Raw genomic sequence first — 27729 nt, 5'->3', positions numbered from 1 at the left:
AAGAATGCAGAGAGACAGAGAGACAGAGAAAAAAAAAAAAAAAAAAAAAAAAACCAAACAAACAAAATAACTGCGAATGTCACCACCGCCTGGCTACCGTAGAGTCTTAATGGCTGAATGTATTAGCTGACCTCCTCCTTCAGTCTTGGTAATCATGTCTATAAAATGCCTTTCTGGGGATCACTCTACTAATGACAGAAGCCGAGTGCTCTAGGAGACAGAGACAGACAGCGCCTAATCTCTGAATTCGAGGTTAGCCTTGTCTACAGAGAGAGTTTCAGGACAGCCAGGGCTACACAGAGAAACCCAAACCAAACGAAGACAGAGGCAGAGCTAACACTCCGGGTGCCTTATATATACTCATATACACACAAACGAGGAATACTAGGACAGAGGCAAAATAAGGTGCACAGTACGATTATTGCCAAATTTCTGTACCGTATCCAAAACACCTATAGTTTGAATAAATAGATATTCTCTGTCCTGTGGCAAACGGGTAAAATGAGTCGAGGTAAATTAACATTTTTCTCACGTAACAACTGCAAATTCCGGTTCTGGAGTTATGAAATAGTTGCGTCCCGCTCTGCCACTTATCGGCTGGGGTGATCATCATGAATTTCCTAACCTTGCTGAGCTACAGACCCTAAAAGCAAAAGACACAGACAGATAGATTTCCTAACTCGGATCAGGCTTTTTCAACTTTCCCAGTGAACTCCAGACTGCAAGTAACAGCTTCAGGCGCGTCTCCGTCCCGCCCAGCCGCCACTCAGACTGGCGCACCACTCCGAAAAAGAGGGAGGAGCCCGCGGAGCTCAGAATCTCTCAGCCAATCGCACGGCGGGAGGGGCTGGCGATCCCGCCTCCGCTCGGCGTGCGCGCGCACCGCACCGGCACGCTCGCCGCGGAGGCGCGTGCGCAGGCCCAGCCCTCGTCGCGGCCGCCATTTTAGCTCCTGGTTCGGGCCGCAGCGAGCGGGCTGTGGTGGCGGGAGGGGTGGGGGTCCCCGCGAGTTGAGCAGCCGGCCTCTCCTGTGCGGATCAGGCCGCCGGAGTCTCTCTTCTTCCTTCCTTCCTAAGCGTTCGTTCTAGGAGTGCGAGGATGTCCAAGCGGCACCGTTTGGACCTTGGGGAGGATTACCCCTCCGGCAAGAAGCGTGCGGGGACCGATGGGTAAGGCAGGCCGGGGCGCGCGGTCGCGGCCCAGGCTTTTGTTGGCTTGTGGCGGGGAGCAGGCCCGGCGGCCGAGTCCTTTGTCTGGCCCCGGACGGCCGTGGGCGCTGGCTGAGTGTGTGCGGCAAGGGCGAGAGGCCTGCGGCGGCCACGAGGCCGCGGGCGGCAGGCGTGAGGAGCGGGCCGCGAGGCCTCGGTGCTCGCGTGAGGCCCTCAGCCGGGGAGAGCGGCCGGAAGACGGCGGCCGAGGGCACCGGGCCGCGGGCGGCTCTGGGCGGCGGTGGGAGCAGTCCGCTTGCAGAGAGGCGCTCCCACCGCGGGGCTCAGTGTTTGGCGGGAGACGACGGGCCTCCTTCCATTGAGGCACTTTAGAGGAGGCCGTTGCCAACTTCCGCCCTCCGGCTGCCCTCCCGCCATCTCCTTTATTTCCTGCTTTGCTTAAAAAAAGTCGTCTCTGCTGAGCATCACTGGGGTAGGTTTGTGAAAAGATGCCTGCCCACCTCCGCTCCATAAGTTATATTTCCTTTCCGTTCTCCACTTTGGACTCACTTTTCAAAAAGTGTTGTTAAACATGTAGGAGCAAACATACCCCACGTGCCGATTGAGAAATCGCACCGATTCCTGATCTGGCAGTTGGGCTCCTTTCTTAGACTTTCGCAAATGGAAGAGGCATGTATCATGTAAGCAGTTATACATGTAATGCAGTTACCATTTTCCAGGGTTTCGTTTTTCCCAGTTCATACTTAATATGCACTGTGGTTTATATTCCTGCTCGCCGCCTCAGGCCGTCGTGTGTTTTCACTTTGACAATACAGAGATCTGTTTGGTTAATTAAAGCAAAACAGAATCCACAGAAGACAGAATATCCAAATTTGTTGCATGATTTCATCGTTTTCTTATGCCCTGTGAGTTTTTAATTCACGGGCAGCCCTTTGGAGTTTTGAGTTCTAACAGTGTGAAGATAGGTCAGGATAGGATGTGTTCTCATAAGATTCAAGTACTGGATATGGAAAGCACGTTTGTCACTTTTGGATTTTGTAGTTTTTTGGTTTTTTCCTTAAATCTTCCAATATTGGGCATTGAGATAACAGCACCACAAGACAGCTTCTTAGTCTCCTCAAGCAGAAATCCCACTGTTAGTACATGGACTCGGCCACAGTACTTAGAGGTAGAAACACAGTGTATGATATTTTCCAAGGGAGAGCAAAGTAACAGTGAGCTTTTCCATACTTTTTAGTGGGGTCTAGGATCCTGTCTTTCTCAACATGAAACTTAGTAGTTAGACATCACCACCTGTCGTAATGACATCTATATTGGATTGGTAAAGGCAGGGACAGCATTTGGTTCTGAACTTGTGTGAAGCTGAAATGTCACTTTTGGCTAAGGTGCAACTGACTTTCTCTTCTCAGAGGTCACATTGGAATAAACACTGGAAAATGGTTCATTAAGTGCTTTTTGTGTGTATTTTCACTATTCAGAAAGCTTTTATTGGGATTAGGGGTTCCATGTTACAAGTGTAGTGGTTTCCTTTTTTGCAAAACAACCGTGGTACAATGGACTTTTGGGTGTAGCATGGTAGCTTCATATTTCTTTTAAATATTACATGTTTGTGAGTATAGGAGAGTTAGCTCATTGTACAGTAATTCCTTAATTTTTAGAGATTCTGGAGGGCAGTTTTTACTGTTTCCTAAGTTTCTTGAGTACCTTTTCTTATAGAAGTGGTTTTCTTTGGAAATGCGTTTATACACATTTGTGCTTGGTTCCTTCTCCAGCCACCCCTCACTTAGTTTGAATGTATTTTGGACCTCCAGGGATCCTTTACCCCTCCCTCCCTCCCTCCTCTTGTTTATTGTATTTGACAGCTTAGGCTTGTGAATTCAGCTGTCACCAGACCCTGTTGTCTTGTCTTTCCAATGCTCTTTTGTGTGTGTACGTGTGTACACGCCACTGCTTGTGGTGTTTGGAAGAAAACATAGTAGTCAGTTACTTCCATCGTGTGGGCCTCAGGGATCAACTCAGTTTTCCAGTTTTGGTGGCAAGTGCCTTTACTGGCTGAGCATCTCACCAGTTTGGGAAGAATCTGAAGATAAGGACGTTTTCATTTTAATGCTTTTTAGTATTCCTGATCAGAACTTTTAGTTACAGAATAGTACCTGATACTGTTGTAGGTGCCTTGTATGTAGAAGTGTGTTTTGGTGCAATCGTTTGTGGTATCTGAGATTAAATAATCAGATGCAGTGGACAAGAAATAATTCTTACATAAAGATATATATAAAGGGTGGGAAAGCTGTAAATTCCTCCAAATCTTCATTTACATCTTTGGAGAGCATATTTATTCATGAGTGAGAACAGTAATAACAGTGAGCTCTCAGGATTTGTGTGGATGTATGCTTTGATTTTTTTTTTTCACTCATTAACATTAGCCTTCCCATAGGTTGCATAGTACTCCAGTTGTAAGGAGAGTCTCCTGTCTTGCTCAGTGATGTTAAGTAATTCCCAAGTTTTTTTTTTTTGTTTTGTAGATGGAAAGTATTAGCTTCCGTGTGCTTAGAAGATGTGAAAGTGAGGTTGTCAGAAAAAGCAGTATTAATATAATATTCTAATGTAGACTAGTTTCATCATTATCAATATATATGTGTCTATAATATATATTTGTTATATATATCAATATATTATATGATTATATATCAATATATTATTATATGTGCAATTTAAACTGAACCATCATTAGTAATCAGTATTTGTTAGTGCATTTCAGATATGCCAGAGAACATTGTTACAGCATCAGCTTATTTAATGTTTTTAGTTCCATATCAGTGGACACAACTTACATGCAAGCAAGGAAACACTGACTGTTCTTGATAAATTTCAGTGTTAACTAAAGAAAAGAGTTCGCTCTTTTCTCTCTCTTCCTCTCTGTCCCCCCACCACACACCTCCCCCCTCCGCCGCAGCCCCAATAGCTCTGGGTGTCCTAGAAACTCACTGTGTGGACCAGAGATCATTCTGCCTGTCTCCCAAGTTTGGGGATTAAAGATGTGTACCACCACACCAGGATTGTGTTTTACTTTTTAAAAATTATGCTTAAATAGCAAATTTTTATAACAACTTTTATGATCAGTGCCTATTTAAACAAGAAACCATGCACATGGACAAGTGGACCTATGTATGGAGAGGGATATAACAGTTTTTTCTTTACCTTTGTCATTCAGAGTAGCCAGTGTGAAGTGCAACATTATTTCTAGGCAATTGAATTAGTTTTCTGCATTCCAAATGTTTTCTTGATGGCTTGTTAATATTTTCATTTTGCAGAGTAAGATAAGCGAGTCTTATGTCTTTTCTGTGGTTTTGCAGCTGTGGTTGCCATGCCCCTCTTTTTGGACTGTGTGTGAAATTCTCACTTTATTGATCAGCAGGTTCTTGTGTTTTGCATTGCACTTCTTTCTCTGCTGTAGTAATAGCACTATAGGTGAAATGTGTCCTGGAAAAGGTGTAAGAGTAGGTATTAATTTATCACATAGCATTACATGGGTTGCTTTGTCTAGTATCTCTCTTTCTCCAGTTTTTGTTGATTGGGAAAGATTAGGTCTGTATCTTAACTGTCTGATTCCATATTCTTAAATATGGAAGGTGCTTATTCAGCTTCTTTTGTCCTTTGTAATGAAGAGATATCTACAAAGAAATTCTTTTTAAAAATTTTCTGTATGTGGGGGTGTTGCTCCTGCTTGTTATAAACAGGGTTTCACTGAATCAGAAGCTGACTGTTTTAGCTAAAGTGGCCTGCAAACTCTCAAGATCCACCTGTCTGCCTTCACCATCACCAGTGCTGGGGTGACAGGTACCATGAGGCCATGCCTACCATACAAGGGAGCTTCAGATTTGAACTCAGGTTCTCTTGCTTTCACAGCAAGTGCTTTTACCCACTGAACCACTAGGCCTGCAAAGGTTTCTAGTCCTTGAGCTGTTTGAGTCTATATGATTCTTTGCTTTATAAACTTTCTTAACTCACATTTTGCATGTAAATACCCACTTAAGGAACACCTAAATGAGAAGCAAAATTAACAAAGGTGGGGATATTTTTCAAAGATAGGTTAAGGTTCAAGCTTGAAATTTTGAGACTTGTATTTCTGTATTTTCTCTTTATACCTTTCCCTCCCTCCCACCTCCCTTCCTCCCTTTTCCTGCCTCCTTCCCCCTTCCACTCCCCCTTCGCTTTCGAGACAGAATTACCTATGTTAACAGTTCTAGCTGTCCTGGAACTCTCTTTGTAGCCCAGGCTGGCTTTGAACTCAGAGATCTGACTTCCCCTGCCTCCCAAGTGGTGGGATTAAAGGCGTACACCGCTATGGCCTGGTCATTTTTCTTAGTATATTTTTAAGTAATCTTTTGCCTATATACTTTTGGTTTCTTTGGGTTGTGGGTGACAGGTGAAGCTTTATTTCCGTTTCGTGTCCTATGTTTTATAATTCTGTAGTAGGTGGATATTAGGATGGGAGAAGTCCAATGCTACTAAGGCTTTTCTTCACTGCATGTTTGTACAGAATAGAATCCCATATTTTTTTTTTTGTTGTTCTTGTTTTTCAAGATAGGGTTTCTCTGTGCAACAGCCCTAGCTGTCCTGGAACTAACTGTAGACTAGACTAGCCTTGAACTCACAAAGATCTGCCTGCCTCTGATTAAAAGTTTGTACTACCACCACCCAATGAGAATACTATATTTCAAGAACGGGATCAGATAAAAGTTATCAGTTTACCAGTGCTGTATTTAGTAAGCATTTTAGTTGTATTCTTAAGGTCGCTCCCCTATTTGACTGGAGAGTGAATGTTCTTTCTTGCTATGCTATATAAATACTTGAGTCACAGGAAATGGACTTTATTTATGTGTTGTAAGTAAAGAGCAATGACAGGCTTAAGGATTTGTTTCTGTCATCTCCACAATGACTTATTTTAGTTAGAGCCAACCATATGGCAGCTTATGGTATATGAGTTGGATTTACTCTATTGGGATTATCTGTTAGAGATACGAACTCAAAGAGATAGACCTGTCTTTACCTCCCAAATGCTGGGATTAAAGGTTTGTGTCACCATGTCTAGCTTCAGGTTTTCTTTTTTAAGTTATGTTGTTATATTGCATTTTTTGTTGAGGAGGGCGTGGAAGAGTTGGTCATCCTCTCTACTACCATATGGGCCCTGGGTATTGACTTCAGACTCTCAGGCTTGATAAAACCTTTATCTCCTGAGGCATTTTGGTGGCCTGTGAGTCAGTTCTTAATGTTGTACTTCAGGTTTTAGAAGGATGAAACGAGAGACCTCATCTAGTAAAGATGTTAGTGGTTGGTGTACAAAGAATCTGATCATTTCTAATAGTTCATTGAGACACATGTTTTTATATATAATCCTCTGTTTTCTCCATTTTTGTATTTCCAGGAAAGACCGGGATAGAGATCGTGATAGAGAAGACCGATCTAAAGATCGTGACCGAGAACGCGATAGAGGAGATAGAGAGCGGGAGAGGGAAAAAGAAAAGGAGAAGGAATTGAGAGCTTCCACCAACGCTATGCTTATCAGTGCTGGATTGCCGCCTTTAAAAGCTTCTCATTCCGCTCATTCAACTCACTCAGCTCATTCAACACATTCTACACATTCTGCCCATTCAACACACACCGGACATGCAGGACACACATCACTTCCACAGTGCATTAATCCATTTACCAACCTGCCCCATACGCCTCGATATTATGATATTCTAAAGAAACGGCTTCAGCTCCCTGTTTGGGAATACAAGGATAGGTTTACAGATATTCTTGTTAGACATCAGTCATTCGTACTTGTTGGTGAGACTGGGTCTGGTAAGACAACACAGGTGAGTTGTTAAATGCGATGGTAAATATGTTCGTGTTTAAACTTAACTAAATGTGCTGATTGGTCATGGTGGTGGTTTCCCATTGTCGTGTAGAATTCCTTGAAGAAGAGTAATTTGGCAATCACTTTTTAATGACTTTCATGGTATTATTCCAATAGAGAGTATTGGGTTTTTTTAGTCTATACAGGAAAAATAACTGATGTTTTCTCATCTTGTTGAGTATGGCACGGATAATTTCCAACACATTTTATCCCTGAGATAGTAGAGTTATGAGTACAAAGTTTGTTTTCTAGTGCTTGTATAGGGAGATCTGAACCATTGGGGTACTTGTTTCTTTGTTAAAATATTTGAATTATGTGAATAGTGTCAAAAGTTCTCAGTCATGGTAACTTTTCCCTTTTAATTCCGGCATTTAGGAATCAGGTAGTCAGGTCACTAAATTCAAGGCGACCCTTGTCTGCATGAGTTACCATCTCACAGAAAGAAAAATGTTAGAAGCCAAGCGGTGTTGGTGCATGCCACCTTTAACTTAGAAGGCAGATGCAGGCAGATCTCTGTGAGTTCGAGGCCAGCCTGGTATACAGAGCGAGTTCTAGGACAGACTCCAAAGCTATAGAGAAACCTGTCTTGAAAATCAAAAAGGAATAAGAAAGAATGAAGAAAGATTGAATTCAAGCTGTCAGGTTTAATGGCAAGTGCCTTTAGCTAGAGTTTACTTGCTGACCATAATGCTTTATTTGCTGGCTTTGGGGGCAAGTATGCTTATAGATTTTGAACTGACTAGATTTATTGTAGCCCTTCTTTTCTTAAGGAGCATGGCAACTTATTGTTCCATAAGCATTCATAAACTGTTTGGTTATATCCCTGAACTTAAATTCTTATTAATCTGATAAGTGAAAAGTAGTAGTGCTTGTAGCGATTCATATGCATTTCCTTGCTGAGTTGAGTGAAATTTTTATGTGTTCTGAAAATATGCAAAGATAATATGCTTTTATTAGATTATTTTTTCATGTCTGTGAATATAGGTGAACATTTATAATTGAATATACTGCTAGGCAAGTGCATTGATCTATATGCTTTTTTTGAGCAACGATCTTGCCATGTAGTCTAGGCTTGCTTCTAGTTTGGCATCCTCTGTAATCTGTTATTACAGACATGGAACTTCATGTATGGTTTAGGATTTACTTTAAATTTCTTTTTAAAATTATGTACTACAATTCAATTTAAGTATTTCATGGAGACATTTTGATACTGTAGCAACCAAAAATATTAAAAACACTTAATTGAGAGACAACATGATATTAAGAGCTCAAAGTTTTAGCTGTGTGTGGTGACACCTTTAATCTCATTGCTTGGGAGGCGGAGACGAAAGGGCAGCCTGGTGTACAGAAATAGATTCCTTTCCAAAAAATCTAACTTTTATGTGTTGAAATCTTTAAAAAAGATTCTTGAAGATTATAGATCTAAATTTATTAATGTCATTGAATTTTAAATTATTTCATATATTTTGCCAGTAAGTTTACATAATATTACCAATCTTTGTATAACTTGTTTATCACTTTTGGAGAGCCAGGGGCTATGTATTTATCATACTTTATCCATTTTAAGTTTTTTTTATAGCCCCACCTTTTAAGATAATTTGCATTGTGCAGATGAACATATAATGAGAACCAAGTGCTCTCTATCAAGGCAGACATTATTATTGGGACTATGTAAAATATGTACCCTACTAGAAAAGTTTTGTTTGAAAAATTACTTTTTGTAGAAACAAAACGCAAGTTTACAGAACATGGGTTTTTATTAGGAATTAATAGGTAAGTGTATTGCTTTGTCATCAGTTAAGAATACAAAGAACTCCTAAAAGATTGAGATTTGCCAAATTAACCTATCTTGTTTCTAAAATGAGGTTAAATCATTCATTTTATTGGAATGGGTTTTTTTTTTCCAAAACCCAAACACTTTTAAGAATTAAGGATTAATTGTTTGTTTGATCTGCTGGTCAGTGGTTTGAATTTCACATTACTTGGTCACCCTATTTTATTTTCTACTTTTGGAGGATGATCTGTGAAATGAAGGCAAATAAATACAGCTTTCCAAGAAAAGCACCTGACCATAGGTCTGTTGGTTTACAGAACTAGGGGAGATACTGTTATTTTAGTTTGTAGTTTTCTTTATGTAAGCCCTTAAAAGATACTATTTTCTTTGGAGAATAGCATAGTTACCTCCCCTTTGTGTTATTTTTTTATTCAATAGTTATCCTGTAATGGCTGAAGTAATCTAAATTATTTAACAGTGTGCCAGCTAAGGTTTTTCATCAGATAGCATCATGTAAATGCTTAAATCCAAACCCTCTGCATTCTGTAGCTGTAGAACCTGTTGTGATCTCAGAAGCTTTGATAGAGGCAGGCTCAGGTACTTGTAGCAGAGGATTCTTACTGAAGGTGGTGAACATCGGCATCTTCCTATTCTTTCCAGTTAAATGACTAGAGAACCGGTGAGAGAATCCCTCCATAGTGTAACAGCTCACCATAACGACTACCTTGAGCTTGGAATTTTCTTTTCCTTGGCTGCTGCTCTCAATCCTATTGAACTTGAAGGTGGCAATTTTAAGAACTTACTTTTAAGATGGTACCTAAAGTACTGTCATTATGCATATCACTCCTGGAGGAAAAGTAACATGACCTTTTGATGGATTGCAATTTATAGTCATAAGAGGATATCTATGATAGTTGTGCTTACATTTTATAATTAAAATGTGTTTTTCAAAACTATGTTATATTTTACTTTTGAGACTTAAAGGTTTTTAAAGGGTGGAATTTAAATTGGGTGTTTTTTTTTCCCCATTGTTTAAAAAATAGTTATGGTATAGCTTACTCTTGAGCATATTGAGCAGTCTGAGTGGACCTAGCCCACCCAGGAGTATAGTTATATCACATCAGTGTTACCTATGAACACTTCTAGCTTAGAGAGTTCATGTTATCATAACCTGAGTGATAAACAGTTTATTTGCATAATAGAATTTTGTCTTACATTATTAGAGTGAAATAAAGTACTTGGTGGTGCATATAGTTTGTATTTAAAGTATAAAAAAATTAAATGTGAAATTGCTTCATAGATACCACAGTGGTGTGTGGAGTATATGCGATCATTGCCAGGACCCAAAAGAGGAGTTGCCTGTACACAGCCCAGAAGAGTGGCTGCAATGAGTGTGGCTCAGAGAGTTGCTGATGAAATGGATGTGATGTTAGGCCAGGAAGTTGGATACTCCATTCGATTTGAAGACTGCAGTAGTGCAAAAACCATTCTTAAGTAAGTACTCTATCTATAAAATGGATGCTTTTTTAATTGTCGTTTTCTGCAGTTAGCTTCTGAGCTTTACTGATGGAGTTACCGGTTTTAGAATAGTATGAAGTAGACTGTCTTAGACATGCCAGGTGGCTTCTTAATTTTTTTAATAATTTTTTCTTGGTGATAATATATCCCTCAGTAGAAATTCCATTTTAAAGGTCAGATTTTGTTACGTGGTACTACATCTTCTGTGAAATGTTACAGATGTCATAAAATGTGAAGTATTAATAGATTGTTCAGTTGAATATGTTAAAGAGTAAAAAAAATCACTTATTAAAAAGTTACTTTTAGAACACTAACTAATATGATTTATTTGTGGGTAAGGGAAATTAATAGTATAGAACTTGTATGTCAACTCATGGAGGAATCCTTTGTAATAATGTATTTATGATAGCTCCTTAAGATCCTGCTTCCTTCTATGCTTATGACCATATTGAGCCTCATAACTTTTGTCTGGCTACTTATTTTCCATATCTTATAGTTATGTTCTGCATAAGTAGCGATATATATTGTCTTACTTTCTTCTGTTGCTTTTATGTGTTGGCATTTATAGGACACTTAGTCAGTTTTAGAAATACCTTGGTTGCAGTGTGATTTTTCAGTTGCATTGTAAGAAGATGATGTGTAGCACATGTTGAGTGGTCAGTGACATGAACCTGTGGTGTGGATAGAACTTAAAATGAGATAAATGAGACTGACTTGATTGAATTGGGAAAAGAATTTTAAATATCTGGAGAAGGAGAACAGATGAGATTTTTGTTTTTAAATATTTAGTGTGTTCTTTAAAATGTGTAACTTAAAAACAACTCAACAATTAGAATATCCAGTTACTTTTTAGCTAATACACTTTTTTTTACTCCTTGGGTGTGCTTCCTCATCTCTCAAAGGATTACTTTTTGACATTTGATTAGTAAGTACATTTATTGGGAGAAAGCAGTTTGGAATGTAAGAAAGTTACAAGCCTTAATATCGTGTGTGGTAGAAAGTAGATGAAGGGTAGATTTTCAAAAGGTGCATCTTTGTGGAAAACCAGCTCATTTTAAAACAGTACAATAGTTCAAAAAGAAAACATTTTTGGTATTGTATTACCTTATTAAGCATTTTCTAGAAATTGTAATTAAGCTTTAGAAAAAAATGTTCCTGCCGGGCGGTGGTGGCTCACGCCTTTAATCCCAGCACTCGGGAGGCAGAGGCAGGCGGATCTCTGTGAGTTCGAGACCAGCCTGGTCTACAGAGCTAGTTCCAGGACAGGCTCCAAAACCACCGAGAAACCCTGTCTCGAAAAAAAAAAAAGAAAAAAAGAAAAAAAAAAGAAAAAAATGTTCCTGATAAACTTATTGGTATTTTATAATCTGTTCAGTAGTTTAAGCTAACTTGGCATTGCTAACAGTCTTGGAAATGGGTTTATTTCTTCATTTTCTTAAAGAAAAATTGTAACTATTTAATGAGAAGAGTGCTAGTGGTAGTTTTAATTGACAGAACTGACTGCTTCACTAAGCAGCCTTTGTAAACAAAAGTACCTGGATATGTTTGCTATAGTAATGTATTAACTCTCTGAAAACTCATATATTAAAAATAGCTAAAGTTTTAATAAATTTAAGGTCAGTTGTACAGTTGATTTGAGTAGGAAGAGTGTATGCATAGAACAGCTCTTTACAGTAGATTAGCTATTTTCCTATCTAGAAATTAAAGTCCTCATATGTTCATCAAATAGTCAAATGAACTTTTTTGGTTTTTTGAGACAGGGTTTGTCTATAGCTTTGGAGCCTGTCCTGGAACTAGCTCTTGTAGACCAGGCTGGCCTTGAACTTGCAGAGATGCGCCACCCCCGCCGGCCAAATGAACTTTTAATACAAAAGAATAGTAAAGAAGATTTTTCTTAGCAATATGGTGAGTGGACAGGGTTTTGTTTTTGATTAGGTGATTGTTAGGTGTCTGAGGGCCTCAAGCTTATTTTCCCTGTTGCTGTTTTGAGATCGAAATTATGAAATACAAACAAACTGAACATAGTTTTGAGGAAGCTAAAGAGTCAGTCCAGCTTGTGAAAATTAGTGGGTTAGATAGGTATGAATGCCTCTGTTAACTGTCATACATCCTGATGTGTCAAAGAAGATATTGGCCCATAATACCTTTTCAGTGCACTCAAGAACTTTGTAGTATGGATTGCAGTAAATATAATAATAAGAAACTTCTCAGTTATTTTCATGGAGCAGGTAGTTTATGAAAGGGAACAGTTTGATACTCATACCTATAGAAAAATATTTTAGAGTTGACTTCATGGCTGGTATTACTGGTAGGGTAATTTTTTTTTTCAGATGCACAATTAGAAGAAGCTTGATATTGAGGGAACCCAGCATTTAGCAATGCTATTTAGCTATTTAACAGTGCTTTATGTGTTCGACAGTGTAGTAAGAAATTAATCTGGTCCATATCCATCAAAAGCAAATAGCAAATACAAGGTTTCAGATCAGAACACAGTATTTACATGGAAGACTAATTCAAGCATTCGATTTAGTTGAGAAATTGGTTTGTCAGGGTGTTGTTAAGGAGTCTAACCCAGGATCTGCGTTCACTAGGCACATGTCTCAGTCTTGAAAAATCACTGTTTAAAATCTAAGACCCAAGTGAAGCTAATAGAAGGATTTATATGTAGGGTGAAAGAATTTCAGGCATATGGGATAGAATATTTTTCTTTGTTCCCTTAAGGAAAGGGTTAGTTGTTAAGCCTTTAAATATATAAAATTTGAGTGGGTTTTAGCACGGCCCACCCTAACGCATATGTGTGAGTATATAACAGAACAACATGTGGTTCTTTCCACCATGTCAATTCCATCAGATCAAACTCAGATTATCAGGTGTAGTAGAAGTTCTTTTATCTGCTGAGCCATCTTTCTGTGGTTATTACAACTGTCCGTGTGTCTGAGATACGGTGTCTGTAGCTCTAGCTGTCTTGGCCTTTGCTAGTACAGACCAGGATATCCTAGAACTAAGTTATGTCTCTGACTCTGCTGCCTGAGTGTTGGTTTAAAGGTATGTGCTATCATGAGGAGCAGTTAACTTTTTTGCTTTGGAGAATACTACAGTATAAATAAAAAACTTATACATTGAACAAACTTGTATAAGCATTTTTATTCCAGATTGCTTTTAAGATTTTAAAGAACTAGATTATTATGGACACATTATAAAATCAATGCCAGCACTTTTAATGTGTCTTACCTAGTTGAGCCATAATTATCTTTGGGATAAAATTTATGTCTCCATAAATACATAACACTCGCCTTGTATGTAACTTTTGTAGGTTCTCCTTCCCTTCTCCACTTAATCTGAGGAAGTGAAATGGGCAATAGAGGAATGTGAAACTTGTTACTTCAAGAATCTTAATGAATATTTAGCAAAATTAGGAAAGGAGGCAGATTCAGTAATATCCTTAGGTTCTGTTGATGAAGTGGGACATGGGGATCTATGTAATTTATGTAATTTCCTTTTTCATTCTGAATGTTTCGGTTATCTGAGTAACTTTGGTTTTGGAATTTTAAAGGAGACCCAGTCTGGGGTTAATATATTAAATAAAGTATTTTGGGGGGACATGAGATTTTTTTTCTGTTGATTATTGTTCTGATAGTCTACTGGGAATTTTATCTGGTGTATAATTTGAGGGTAAGCTGCTGGAAAGCCAAGAAAAGGTAAAGTCCAAAGGAAGTGGTTGAGATATGTGAGAGGGGAAAATGAGTGGAAATCTTGGTTTTCATTATGATAAACTACCCCATGTAAAGCTTGAAGGAAATACATTTTTAACAAAAAAAATTATACGTCTAGGTCATAAAATTTGTAGACTTGTTTTAATCCCAAAGGTAGAGAAGATGAAAGACACTAAAAGGTCTTACTAAGCAAAATACAAATCCTACTCAGTAAGGATCTTGATACAGAAAGTTTAAGATTGGCACCAGTGGATTATGAACTATTACATGGCAAATTTAATACTGAAGTGCCAACTGGTTATAAGAATCTATAATCTGGGATGCTGACCAACAGCGCACAGTGATCTAGCAGATGGGGAATTTGAGAACCAAGATGATGTCTCCTCTGTCCTAGTCTTGAGTTGCTACCTACCGTGCTACTTAAAGTGTGAAAATTAATTGCAAGTCTTCGAAAGATGGAGCTGGTAACTGTCTCAAGGATTATTCTGAGTATGTTGATATGTGTACAGCCCTAAGTAATTACACGCAGATTAGCAGTGTGTAGTCAACATGGCTAATAGTCGCTGCTGTTGGCAGTGGTGGTGCATTTCTGGCATCTACATCTTGTCTTCTCACTGTTGCCTAGTGATTCTCAACCTGTGGGTTGTTACCCCTTTAGGGATTACATATCAAATATCCTCCATATCAGATATTTACATTATGATTCATAACAGTAGAAAAATTACAGTTATGAAGTACCAATGAAAATAATTTTATGGTTGGGGGTCATCACAATATGAAGAACTATATTAAAGGATTGCATCTTAAGGTTAAGAACTGCTACTGGAGCCAGTAATGTGATATTCTGTTGTACTTATTGTTCAGGTTTGTCAAGTTATACTTGATCCTGTGGAAGTTATCAAGAAATGTTTGTTGATAAAATCCTGAACTATCTTGAGTTAGTAGTAATGTTACTATTTACATTGTGAAGATAAAAACATGATTCAATAGACTTAAATTATCTAGGAGATTTTCATTAATTTAAAATATTTTGGGTGATAGGCTCATAGCAGTAGTTGTTCAATTAGTTGGCTGTGAATATATATGCAGACACTGAGATTATTAACTATCCAAACTGAGTTTGTTGGAATGTCTATGACATAGCCAGGAATTATAAATAGGCTGGTTGTAAAGAGATCTTAATAATAGACAACAGACTGTCTTTTTGTAAAACTCTTTATTCATATTGACTAAGTTTGCTTGAAGTTCTTAATGGTATAAGTGTTTGAGTTAGCTCATCAGAAGTTCCCCGTTTTAACAGGGTAAAGTTGAACTACTCCGGGTTGGGGCAGTCTCTATTAAAGAACTATTTTCTGTTAATGAAGCCATTTTTGCTTTGTTCTCTGTGTTACCTTTGGCATCCAGAAATTCTATAGCTAAAGGAATGCTAAAAGTAAATAGAGTTGACACTATTTTGCATTTGTGAAAATGAAAATAATCCAGAAAAAATCACTATCTGTATTAAACTTGGACACTTGCTTGTCATTCCTTAAAGATTAAATAAAACTTTATGATTATGTGTTGGCCATCTAGAAAATAAAATAAAAATATATATACATATATATGTGTATGTATGTGTGTGTGTATATATATATGTGTGTGTGTGTGTGTGTATATATATTAAAACATTCAGAGGTTATATGCAAATACCAGGCTAATTTATATAAGACCCAGATTTTGGTATCCCCTTGGTATACTGAAACCAATCCTTCAAGGATACCATATTCAAAAGATCATAATGTCCTTGAGAAATGTTGATTCTTTACAACCTTAACTTGCTTTTGCCAAGTATTGGTGGCACACACCTTTAATTGCAACACTCTGGAGGCAGAGGCAGGCCTGGTTTACAGAGCTAGTTCCAGGACAGGCTCCAAAGCTGCAGAGAAACCCTGTCTCAAAAAACAAAAGAATTGGCCCAGCAAATTGTTTTCTATACATTTCTTTAAATAGGCATATTAATTTGGCTGTATTCATTTTTCTCTTTGCTGTGACCGTATACCAGACAAGCAACATAAGGAAGAAAGCCTATTTTTGGCTTACCTTTTAAGAAGGGATGGGAAACACCGTGAAGAGTGCATGGTGGTCAGAAGTGTGAGGCAGCTGCTCATACTCTATCTGCAGGAAAGAAGTAGAAATAAAGCTCAGGTGGTAGCTTCTAATCCGGGAGCCCAGCCTCACATCTAGTGTGGATCTTCCCTCTCACTTTAAAGTTTCTGGAAACACCTTTATAAAAACATTCAGAAGTTTATTTTCACTAACAGCCGTAAATTAGGAGTAACTTTGATGCAGTTTATTGGTCGCTCTCCTATGTTATTTGTATATATTAGTTGAAAAATGCTTAAGCTAGGATAGTGTTGCTCAGCACCAGCTTTTTGTTTTACTTGGTTTTAACTTATTAAGTAATTATGATTGTAAGCCTGTATAATTTATAGACATTAACACACCTGTTTTGTGACTTTCTTATAAATTGGAGTACACTTTAGAATCAGTTGAAGTCTGGTAACTAGTAGGCGTTTGGAGGTTATTACCTGTGAATATTTGATACTGATCTAATTCGAGTATTGTAACTTCAGATACACAGTATGAATTTTTGGAAATAACAGACTGAATTAATCTGCTAATTAAAGTGTTTTCAGAAATGTAGGGTTTCCTGTTGAAAAATTAGCAACTGATAGTCCAGAAAGTTGTAGTGGCAGCACTGAGGTATGATAAATAGGTATTTGAACAAATATTGTTGAAATAATTAGTTCTTTCTTGTCCCCCTAAAAGTTAAAATAAAAATTTTGTTGCCACCAAGGCATTCACAATTACTTTGTCACTCATTTTAGTAACTCATCTAAAAACAGCAATTGCCAAGTGCTCTCAAATAGATGAAAAATTTCAAGACATCTAGAAACCACTGTGACTTATTAGGTGCTATGCTGTATTGTTATGACATTCAGTCATTGTTTAATTGACAGTGTCTTTTTTTCATATCCTTAAAATCTTGGGACTTGATTCCAGAAATGGTAGTGTTTTTTATTTTTATAAAAGAACACTAAAGAAACACAAACTGTATAAATAGGGACTAGGTATGTTGGCTCTTGTATAACAAGTCCTTTCTTGACATTTGACTCATGCGTGCATAGTGAAGGTATGTTGTTAGGGTTTTTGTCCTGCCCAGTTTCCACAATCATTAAGTCCCAAAGAAATCACACAGGGGTCTACATTAACTATAAACTGATTGGCCCATTAGCTCAGGCTTCGTATTTCACTTATAACGTATATTAGCCCATTATTCTTGTCTATGTTAGCCACTTAGCTCAGTACCTTTTTTAGCGAGGCAGTTACTTCTTGCTTCTTCTGTGGCTGGGCCAGGACTGCAGACCAAGCTTTTCCTCTTTTCAGAATTATCCTGTTCTCATTGTCCCGCCTCTACTTCCTGTCTGGTTGTCCTGCCAATACTTCCTGCCTGGCTACTGACCAATCAGCATTTATTTAAAATATAATTGACAGAATATAGACCGTTGTCCCACACCAAAGGTATACTTTGCTGAATATTTCAAATAAATTTACGATTACTTAGATGAAATAAAGAGAGGGGTTCATTATTTTGTACGCTGTGAGAATGCTGAACTTAACTGCTTCATAGGATGGTATAAACTGAAGTCAAGTTGGCTGCTGAAAGATTGGGTATGGTTAGACATAGGACAACGAGCTAAAATGAAGTCATAAATAATGGCTTCGGATTTAAATTGCTAAATAAAATAATGGGTTTTTTATTTAACTGACCATGAACCGTGGCTTTAGCATTGAAAGGCATACTATGTTTTTGTCTAAGTGCCAAACTTAAAGATAGTTGTTCTTTGCTAGTTACAGCACTGGCCTGAGTGGAATGGACAGGAGATGACTGACAGTGTTGTACAAACCACCCTTGATCTGATACTGACTCTATTGGTTCTTTCTGTAATGGCTGGATTCCATATTAACTGCCTTCTTTGAAGCCATTTCTAAGCCTAGCTTCTTTCCATTTTTTTTTTAATTCACCATTCAGTCTGATGTCATTTACTTTTTATTTTACACTTAAGTATCAACATTCTTGTGGTGCTGATGCTGTCATTCCCAGAAATTTTAATGAAAGAGCCCATTTTTGTCCTTAGATCATTTCATTGGTGTTGGGGAGGATAGCAAGCAGACTTCTTTGCTGTCAGCTATTGTTAACATTATCACCTTAAAAAGTTACGGTTTAATTTTCCCCCAAAATGTACATTTTTTTTATGTAGTAACATTTTAATTGTTTGATAGCATGAAACAACTTAAAATGGTTTGTTTATTGGCTTGTTTTGGAATTTTTTAGGCATTTTTTCCTTTTTTTAGTTTATGACAGATTGGTTTTAGTGTTTGTATGAAACCATGTGATCATTGTGTGCCACAGTTAGGAGTTATGTTTCTTAGTATATTGCAATATTTGGTAAGATTTTATAACTTTCAGGTACTCTTAAAACTCCTCTTGAGTCTAATTTTTGCAGTTGTTACTTATGTCATTATGCTTAGTTTTAAAGTCACACAGCTGAGTCTTGACTAATGTTGTCTTTGTGATTGTAGGTATATGACTGATGGGATGCTACTTCGTGAAGCCATGAATGATCCCCTCCTGGAGCGTTATGGTGTGATAATTCTTGATGAGGCTCATGAACGAACATTAGCTACAGACATTCTCATGGGTGTTTTGAAGGAAGTTGTAAGACAAAGATCAGATTTAAAGGTGAAGTCATTTTATTTTTAGTCTTGTGTGTGTGTGTGTGTTGTGTGTGCATGCGCATGTGCACATGAGTGCTGAGGCTAGCAGAGGCCAGAGGTATTGGATGCCCTAATATAACCTGGTAGGAGCAATTATACACAGGGCCAGCATCCCCAAAGAAACAGTCTTATAAGTGTGGTGACACCTTGTAATCCCTGGGTCAGAAAGGTGGGTATGAGAAGATGCCTAGGCCTTGGGCCAGCCAGCCTGAAGACCCTAACATACCTAAGGCTTTCAAAATACACTGTTCATTAAGATAGTTTAGGAGAAATGAACAAATTTTATTATTCAGTAATCATATTAGATTAGCAGATCTTTATTCCATAATGTATGAGTGTATCTCTTACATAGGGTTTACTTGTCAGATAGTCTCGTATTTTAAAATATAAATAACTACAATTTATTCCTTTCTGCATTTTTTTTTATTTATTTGTTCGTGTATTTATTTATTTTTTGAGAGGCAGTGTTTCTCTTTCCTTGGCTTGTCCTGGGACTCGCTCTGTATGTAGATCAGGCTGATCTTGAACTCAAAGAAATCTGCCTGCCTCTGCATCCCAAGTCCTGGGCTTAAAGGCATGCATCACCACCCAGCTTTGTTTTTTAAAAATAAGGCTTCAGTACATAACCCTGGATGTCCTTGAGCCCATATGGTGATTTACCTGCTTCTGTCTCCTGAGTGTTAGAATTCAGGGTATGTGCCACTCCACTGGTTTCTACTTTATTTTTAATGTTTCTTTATCTTTGAAGATTACCTTTTTTTTTTTTTTTTTGGAGTGTGGGGTGTTGAGACAGGTTCTTGCTATTTATGCTGTCCTGGAACTGAACTCACTCATGTAGACCAGGTTGGCCTCGATCTCACAGATATGCCTGCCCATGTCTCCCTAGTGCTGAGATTAAAGAGGACACACTACCACATCCAGCCTTAAGGACTGTCTATATAGCTAATAATAATAATAATATGTTTAATTAGGACCATAACTATTTTTCCCTTTTGAGATTATGAAAATTTTTAAAATTTCCAAAGTAATTTGCTGTTTTCCTCCTACAGGTTATAGTTATGAGTGCTACCCTAGATGCTGGGAAATTCCAGATTTACTTTGACAACTGTCCTCTCTTAACTATTCCTGGCCGAACACACCCTGTTGAGATTTTTTATACTCCTGAACCAGAGAGAGATTATCTTGAAGCAGCAATTCGAACAGTGATCCAGATACATATGTGTGAAGAGGAGGAAGGAGACCTTCTTCTTTTCTTGACTGGTCAAGAGGTATCATCCTTTATGAGTTTTCGCTCAGTGATTTCTATTAGCCAGGAGCTATAAACTTAACATGACAAAAACTGGCCATATTTATCTCACCTTAGTCATTCAAGGTTTTCTTGTTGAAAAGTATACAATTGAAATGTTTGGGTACCATTTACAATTGAAGGCCCGAGTCCTAGTCTAGAATGTTTTTCTCAATATATTTCTGATCTGAAGGAGGAGAATTTGTTAAATCAAGTTCTTGTTTCTGTTCGATTTTTTTTTAAATAAGTGAAATTCAAGGAGGAAATGCAAGAGTCAACATTGCATACAAGCTCTTTAAGTCATTTAAGGCGTTGGATTGCTTTTCCAGAGAAGTGTTCCACAAAATTATGGTACATAATGATGCCTATTCAGTGTTATGGAAGATTGCTAGTGTCTTAGACTTCACCAAAACCTTTTTGTGTCCAGCTTCTGTGGTACTGTTAACTAGATGATATTTTAGTGAATCCCATTCAGTTGAGAGCTGTAAATTTTGGATAATTTTTTAAACCTGGAATTGTTCTTAATGTTTTGTGCCTTTAGGCATGGTTCCCTTGTAGAGTTTGACTTTTCAGCCTAAATGCTATTTATGTTGTGAGTTGAAAATTTGTCTTGTCAGATGCCTATCATTGTAGGACATTTATCAGCATGCCCAGCCTCTCATATTAGATGTGGCAATACTTCGTGAGAGGTAGCCAGCAAAGATGTGTAGACTTTGCCAAATGTCTTGGGGAAAGGTGTTTGTGTCTCTTTCCTGTAGAGACTCATCCTTGGTTCTTTTGTGAGCTAAGGTGTGTTGCAAATGCAGTTTTCTGGGTAAAGTTTCCCTCTATTGGAACTACTCATCCTTTTTATGCAGTTTTAGTGGAAAATTTCCATAAAGCTTCTGTAAGACTTACTGCTTTTCAAATGGCATGTAAACAACATTCGTCCTGTAACTCTTGATGCTGATGTTGTTGGTATACTCATTTTGTCCTCTTTTTGTTTGGTCTCTACAATTTCTTACTTCCTCTTTGCTTAAACCTGCTTCAACTACTACGCATATTTGAATAGTATTGGAAATTTCGGGTGATCTTTTGGGGAAAACCAAAAGGATCTTTTCCTGAGCCAGCTTAATGAATTTATTTCATTCATAGAGAAAAGGAAGGCTTTTTATGTGATGTTTACATGTATGTGCTGGCATATTATGAAATGAAGTAGCTGTGAACTCTGGATATGTTTTGAATTTGAAGACTTTTAACTGGTTTGTTTTTTGTAGACTTCATTTACTGTTCAGGCAGTCTTTTAATAGGTGAAGTGTACGTGTTAGGTTAATCACTTATTTTTCAATGTGTTTCTGACATTAACAAATCTGAAACATTGGGAGTCTAATTGTCTCATTTAAAATCTTTTTTCACTTTGATAGGGTTCTTAATTCTGTATTTGTATTCCAGCAGGGGGCATTCTGATCTAGATAGAGCATTTAAAAGCAATTTTTTTTTTCCTAAAAAAGTCTTAATTTTTTTTTTAATATATGGCATTTTATTTTCATTTTCTAGAAACTTGAGGTAGTGTCAAGAAACAGTGGATTCTTTCTTTTTTGTTTTTGTTGTCGTTTGTTTATGTTTTTTCAAGACAGGGTGTCTCTGTGTTATAGCCCTGGCTGTTCTGGAACTTGCTTTGTAGACCAGGCTGACTTTGAACCCATAGAGATCCACATGCCTCCCAAGTGCTCAAAGTAGTGTGCTGTCACTGCCTGGCTCGAAACACTGAATTTTTAATAGTAATTTTCTTGTGTCAAGCAACCTTAAGATAGTTAAGAAAATTGGTATTTTGTAGTAGGCAAAGGGTTTTGTTTTATTGTATCCAAGGATTGTATATTTTTTAAAGATTTATTTTAATTTTATGCATGTTGCTTGTATGTGTTGTATACCTGTGCCCAAGAAGCTAGAACAGAGACTGGAAGTACAATTACATAGACGGTTGTGAGCTGCCATATGGGTGTTCAGAACCAAACTCAGGTCCTCTGGAATAACAGTGTGCTTAGCCTCTGAGCCAGCCCCAAATTTTATATTCTTCAGCACAGAAATAATTGCAGATTGGTTTAAAATCATTTTTAGGAAAATTAGTTTGATAGAAACCCAGTTTACCTGAAATTACTTTTTTCTCTTGATATTTCTAATGAAAAAGAATTTAAACAATAAACAACTTACTGGTTAGAATAGGTGACTACCTTGTTGTATACATGACAGACTTGAATAAATTAATGTGCTTCCAAGTTTAATTGTTTCAGTGAAATATTTGCCCACCAACCATCCCTTTTTAAACCATTTTCCACCCCAGAGTACTCCTCCTCTCCCGAATGCATTTATTATGTCTTTAAGTTTATATTTGAATATGATTGCATTGGAATAGTTTGCCCTGGTGAGGAAAATTCTGAAGCAGCTCTAAGGCATTTGCGTGTCAGCTTGCTTTTAAATATCTATGTTGATATTGTTGTAAAAGTGCTTGTTCTCATTAGGTACAGTGAAACAATTCTTCCATATAATTGCAATAGTGATATGTGACATGAAAGCCTAATTGACTTATTTTAAATATCTACCACATTGGCTTCTTTTAGATTGTGAAAATTGAAAAGGTTATGAGTGCAGTTAAGTGAACCTGGGTGAAAAATTTCAATTTTAATACAATTTGTTGAGAATTAATTAGGACATCTGAGTCTTCAAGAAAAGGGACATGGAATACAAATATAGCAGTTACACATCTGACTCAATACAGAAATCAAAATTTCATTGGTTGTTTGAATATCACACTGAAATTTGTTTTTATTTTTGGTTACCAAATTTAAAGTAGATTATTTATGAAATGATAGGCATTGATTATTGATACGAAAATGAAGGCAAATCATTGATGTCAAATGAAATGTAATGAGGATTACGATGAATACTTTATATTCCATGATTTTTGTTTTCATCATCAATGTTTTTGTTTTATAGGAAATTGATGAGGCCTGTAAGAGAATAAAGCGTGAAGTTGATGATTTGGGCCCCGAAGTTGGAGATATTAAAATCATTCCATTGTATTCTACACTTCCACCCCAGCAGCAACAACGCATTTTTGAGCCACCACCTCCAAAAAAACAGAATGGAGCAATTGGAAGAAAGGTAACATTAAATATTTCGTTATAGTTATTGATAATAGAAAAGTTAGAGAAAACAAATATAAACAACTACAAATTATAAGCTGGGTGTAATGGTGCATGTCTGTAATTCTAGCATTCTTGCAGAGAAGTGATAAAGATTTTAAAATTTTTATCACGATAAAAGAATGTAAAATCATCCTGGGTTACGAATAGAAACTTGCTTGGTCTACATAGTGAGACCCTATCTCCAAAAAACCACACCTAAAGGAATGATTGACCACGACAAAATACTCTGCATTTCAGAAGTAAGTGGAAGAGTGTGTTAAGATGAACTCCATTTTTTTAAATCCTTGTATCAGAAAATGAACTGTGGGTGTCATTGCACGTCTTTAATCTCAGAAAGGCAGAGGCAGGTGGTTTTCTGTGAGTTCAAGACCAGCATGGTCTGCAAAGTGAGTTCCAGGACAGCCAAGGCTACAACAGAGGAAACCCTGTCTTGAGAAACAAAAGCAAAACAGAACGAATTGCTTTTTCCTACAGAGGCAGTTGATTCTTAGTAGATGGAAGAGTGCTTACAGGAAAGCGAGGGAAATGTTGTCTTGTCCTATTAGATGTATGACACTCCACAGCTAAGCGATTTTTTTTTTATTTTTAGTTCCATGCTTTGGCCCCTATCTAGAGTTTTCTATAAAACAAAAACAAACAGAATTTTAAGTCATTAAGTACTAAATGTTGACTCTACAGACTCCGAAGCATTAATCACACTGAATAAATACATGGATTCTTTGAAGGCAGGAACCATATTACATTCTTTTGGTGGAGGGATGTGTAATTGGCCTAGGTAAGGCAACAAAGGTGTATATGCTTAGTACCAGTTTCAAAATAAGCTAAGATATTGAGATTTCAGGTTTTAATAATAGTCTTGAAAATAAGACTGCACTGTGAAAAATACTAGAGCAGTAACTCAACTTGAAAACATTCCTACTAATTTCTGATCTAATACGCTTCATTGGGTTGAAGTTCTCTTATTAGAGACATTAGGTAATGCAATCCCTGGGACATGTTAAAACATTTCTGTGGAAGATTCTGAAGGAATACATTTGTAGTGAAAATATTTTGTATTTGTATGCTTTTAGTTTGAAAATACTGATTTATTTGAAGTATGTCACTAAGCTCAAAGATGCTGCAGTTTAAGGGGAGAGAGAAAGGGAGGGAGAGAGATGGATTGATTGATTTGATTGATTGATTTTAGTTCAGTCTGATCTCAATGTCATTCTACTTGATTCTCCTGAGTTTTGGAATAGCAAACATGAAAGAACATTCCAAGCTAAAATAATTAGATGGGTTCTGTTGCTTAACCTGTAGCTTACTAATTGCTACATCTCAAAGTAGGGATTGTTCAGTAAAAGAGATATAGCTCTTGTGGAGATGATTCCATGGTTTTGAAGAGAGGGTTATTGTCCCATTATTTGGAGATAGTTAACTGAGCCGGTGGTGGTGGTACACACCTTTAATCCCAGCTTTCAGGAGGCAGGGGTTGCAGATCTCTGTGAGTTCAGCCTGGTATACAGAGAGAGTTCCAGGACAGCCAAAGCTTCAAATAAAAACCCTGTCTCAAAAACAAATGTGTTTGAATTAAAGGGAAAAACTGTTTAAGTTACGATGACTTTTAAAAATTCAAATTATCTTAAATATATTGTTGTTGCCAAACAGTATTCATGTAGGGCAACCCAGGCATCCCGAGTTCTATTTGAAAAGCAGTTGATGAACTAAATATTGGTTCCATTTAGAGGCTAGTTATTGGTGATAACTTATAAATTTTATGAATTTTAGTGCTGGTGCCAACTAAGGACATACTCTATATTGTGGGTAATTTATCTTAAGATAGATTCCTAGTACTGAGATATTTAACACTTTGTAAGGCTATTTTTGAACACTTACTACAAAATTACAGTCTAGAAAAGTCTTGTAACATTCCCACTTTGTCTGCTGACTAATTCCTTATTGGAGGGAGAACTGTTCTATCTAGATCTGGTTTACTATTTGCTTTACCTGAAGTTACAAAACAACTCTATAAATAAAGTAATAAATTTCATTTATTAACTTTTATCCATTCATTAAGTTTATGTGTGCTTATGGGCTTGTATGTTGTGTTATTTAGCTGCACCTGGTATTTTCAGTTTTGTGAAATCTATATAAGAAATAATATTCTAATTCTAAAAACTTTGTGAATTTTTGTTCCCAAAGCTAACCTCATGGCTTTTAAGTCCTCCTATCCTTTTGGTGGTAGAGACTTGGTGACTATCAAATGAAAAGCCTCCAGCAGACCTGAAGGACTGCTGAATCCAGTGTGTGATTTTTTTTTTTTTCTTCCTAGCAAGAGACACTTAAAAGTAATGACATGGAGCTTGCTGAGTTCTCATGATCCTCTTTTTCTTAACTACTTGGAAGGTCATGTGTATATATGTGGTTTTTTTGGTGGAGCATATATAATAAAAGGTTTCTTTGTGAAGCCTTGGCTTTCCTGGAATTAGCTCTGTAGATCAGGCTGGCCTTGAACTCATAGATCTGCCTGCCTGCCTGCCTTGCTTTCTGAGTGCTAAAATTAACAACGTGCACCACCATCATCTAACTTAATTTTTAATTGAAGGACGCCCGACTCCATAGTCTTGCTTTCCTTGGTGTTAGTTATTTGTGATCATCATAGTCTTTAAATATTGAAATTTTAGAAAAAAGAATAATGCCCATGTCTTAGGGTTGTAATAACGACAGCAACTCTTAGAAAGGAAAACATTTAGGTTGGGACTGGCTTACAGTTCAGATGTTTAGTCCATTAACATCATTGCTGGGAGCATGGTAGCACTCAGGCAGACATGGTGTTGGGAAGGGAGTTGAGAGTTTTACACCTGAGTACCCAGGCAGCAGGAAGTTGCAATGACACATGAGCTTCTGAGACCTCAGAGCCTACCACCTAGTGACATACCTCCTCCAACCAAGCCACACCTAACTACTACAAGACCACACTTCTAATAGTGCCACTTTCCTGTGAGCCTACGAGGGCTATTTTCTCTCAAACTACCACAGCCCAGGTTTTAAGTTTAAGCTGTTCTAAGCAGCATGATGACATTTCCCACCACCCAGTTCCGTTTTGTACTTGATGTGAATCTTCATCTGTTTACCTGTCCTACCCAGAGGGTATATATTACTTGAAGATTGTCTTGTGAAGGGATGAATAGTGCTTGTGTTCTAATATAGATGTTTATTTTTAATTCCTTATAATGGATCACTTCAAGAAATTTTATCATATTTTATATTCCAAGAACCCTATGAAATGCACTTTTAACATAACACAAAATAATTGTCTTCTTTAACTGTCTCAAATGTATTCTGAACCATGATCTTTTGGTGTAGAAGTCAAGTGTACACACGATTTTTGGTAGTTTATATGGCATTTAAAATTTCAGATCTCTAATTTTGTTCCTCACAACTCTGTTAACTTGTCTAATATAGAGTTCTAAAAATAAACTGACACTTAGGGATAACAATACTTAGACACTGTTCTGGTTTGATTTCTAGCTCTGACATTTTGTGTCTCTTTGTTCCAGTTAACAAAAACTTGACTTTCTACAAGAATAGTGTCCTTCCTTCCTTCCTTCCTTCCTTCCCAAGGACAGTTGGGTTGTACTTTTTTCCCTGTTACTGCTATATATTTTATGAGTATGTTTCAAATTACTTGTTGTATGATCTATAGATAGAAAAAATGGTTTATGCCATTTATTTATTTATTTGTTTGTTTGTTTATTGAGACGAAATGGGGTTTCTCCAGTGTAGCCTAGATGTCCTGCAACTTACTCTGTAGACCAGGCTGGTCTTGAACTCACAGAGATCCACCTGCCTCTGCCTCCCAAGTGCTGGGATTAAAGGTGTATGCCACCACCACCCCCCAACAAAAGTCATTAAATGATTCTGAAATATTCATTGTTAGATCCAAGGTTTTATTCTGGCATTTGGGGTAATCTTCCCCATTAGAAAGAAATCAGAAAATAACACTGTCTTTATTATTTAAAGTATTGAATATTAGTCACTGGATTTAAGACTCTTGAATAACAAAATATTTTTCCCTGAAGTGAAAGAAGAGTGTCCTTTGAATTCTTGTGTGTTTCTGTACTCATACTTAAATATAAATCCCTGGCTAAGCTGACCATCTTGTGGCTCAGCTCTTCTGAGAAATTTTGTGTAAACATTCAAGTTCTATGCTTAAAAAACTATTTTATCTTCAAGTAGAAAATAACTCCTTTTTAATCTCAAATCATCTTTGTCATTTGCACTTTCTATGTCTATAACCTCACCTTCCAAATTATAATGTATTAGCATACTTTGATATATGTGTCAACTACTTGCATACCTGTCTCCAAGTGTTCGCACAGCAAG

General features: G+C 37.3%; 1 protein-coding gene across 1 annotated transcript in view; it reads left to right on the top strand.

Annotated features, from left to right (window-relative positions):
- The first annotated feature begins 948 nt into the window (after positions 1-948).
- The window catches only part of Dhx15 (DEAH-box helicase 15), a 39353-nt gene continuing 12572 nt past the window's right edge, over positions 949-27729 (top strand). Inside the window, exons 1-6 of the mRNA XM_005366021.3 lie at positions 949-1169; positions 6595-7030; positions 10146-10339; positions 18700-18859; positions 19944-20162; positions 23153-23320. Of these exons, the coding sequence (XP_005366078.1) occupies positions 1099-1169; positions 6595-7030; positions 10146-10339; positions 18700-18859; positions 19944-20162; positions 23153-23320 (1248 nt within the window). The 5' untranslated portion in view covers positions 949-1098. The remainder of the gene's footprint in view (positions 1170-6594; positions 7031-10145; positions 10340-18699; positions 18860-19943; positions 20163-23152; positions 23321-27729) is intronic.

Source organism: Microtus ochrogaster, unplaced genomic scaffold (assembly GCF_000317375.1).
Source record: "Microtus ochrogaster isolate Prairie Vole_2 unplaced genomic scaffold, MicOch1.0 UNK5, whole genome shotgun sequence".
Classification (NCBI taxonomy): Eukaryota; Metazoa; Chordata; class Mammalia; order Rodentia; family Cricetidae; genus Microtus; species Microtus ochrogaster.
The sequence above is the reverse complement of the archived record's forward strand: the minus strand, read 5'-3'. Positions and strand labels throughout refer to the sequence as shown.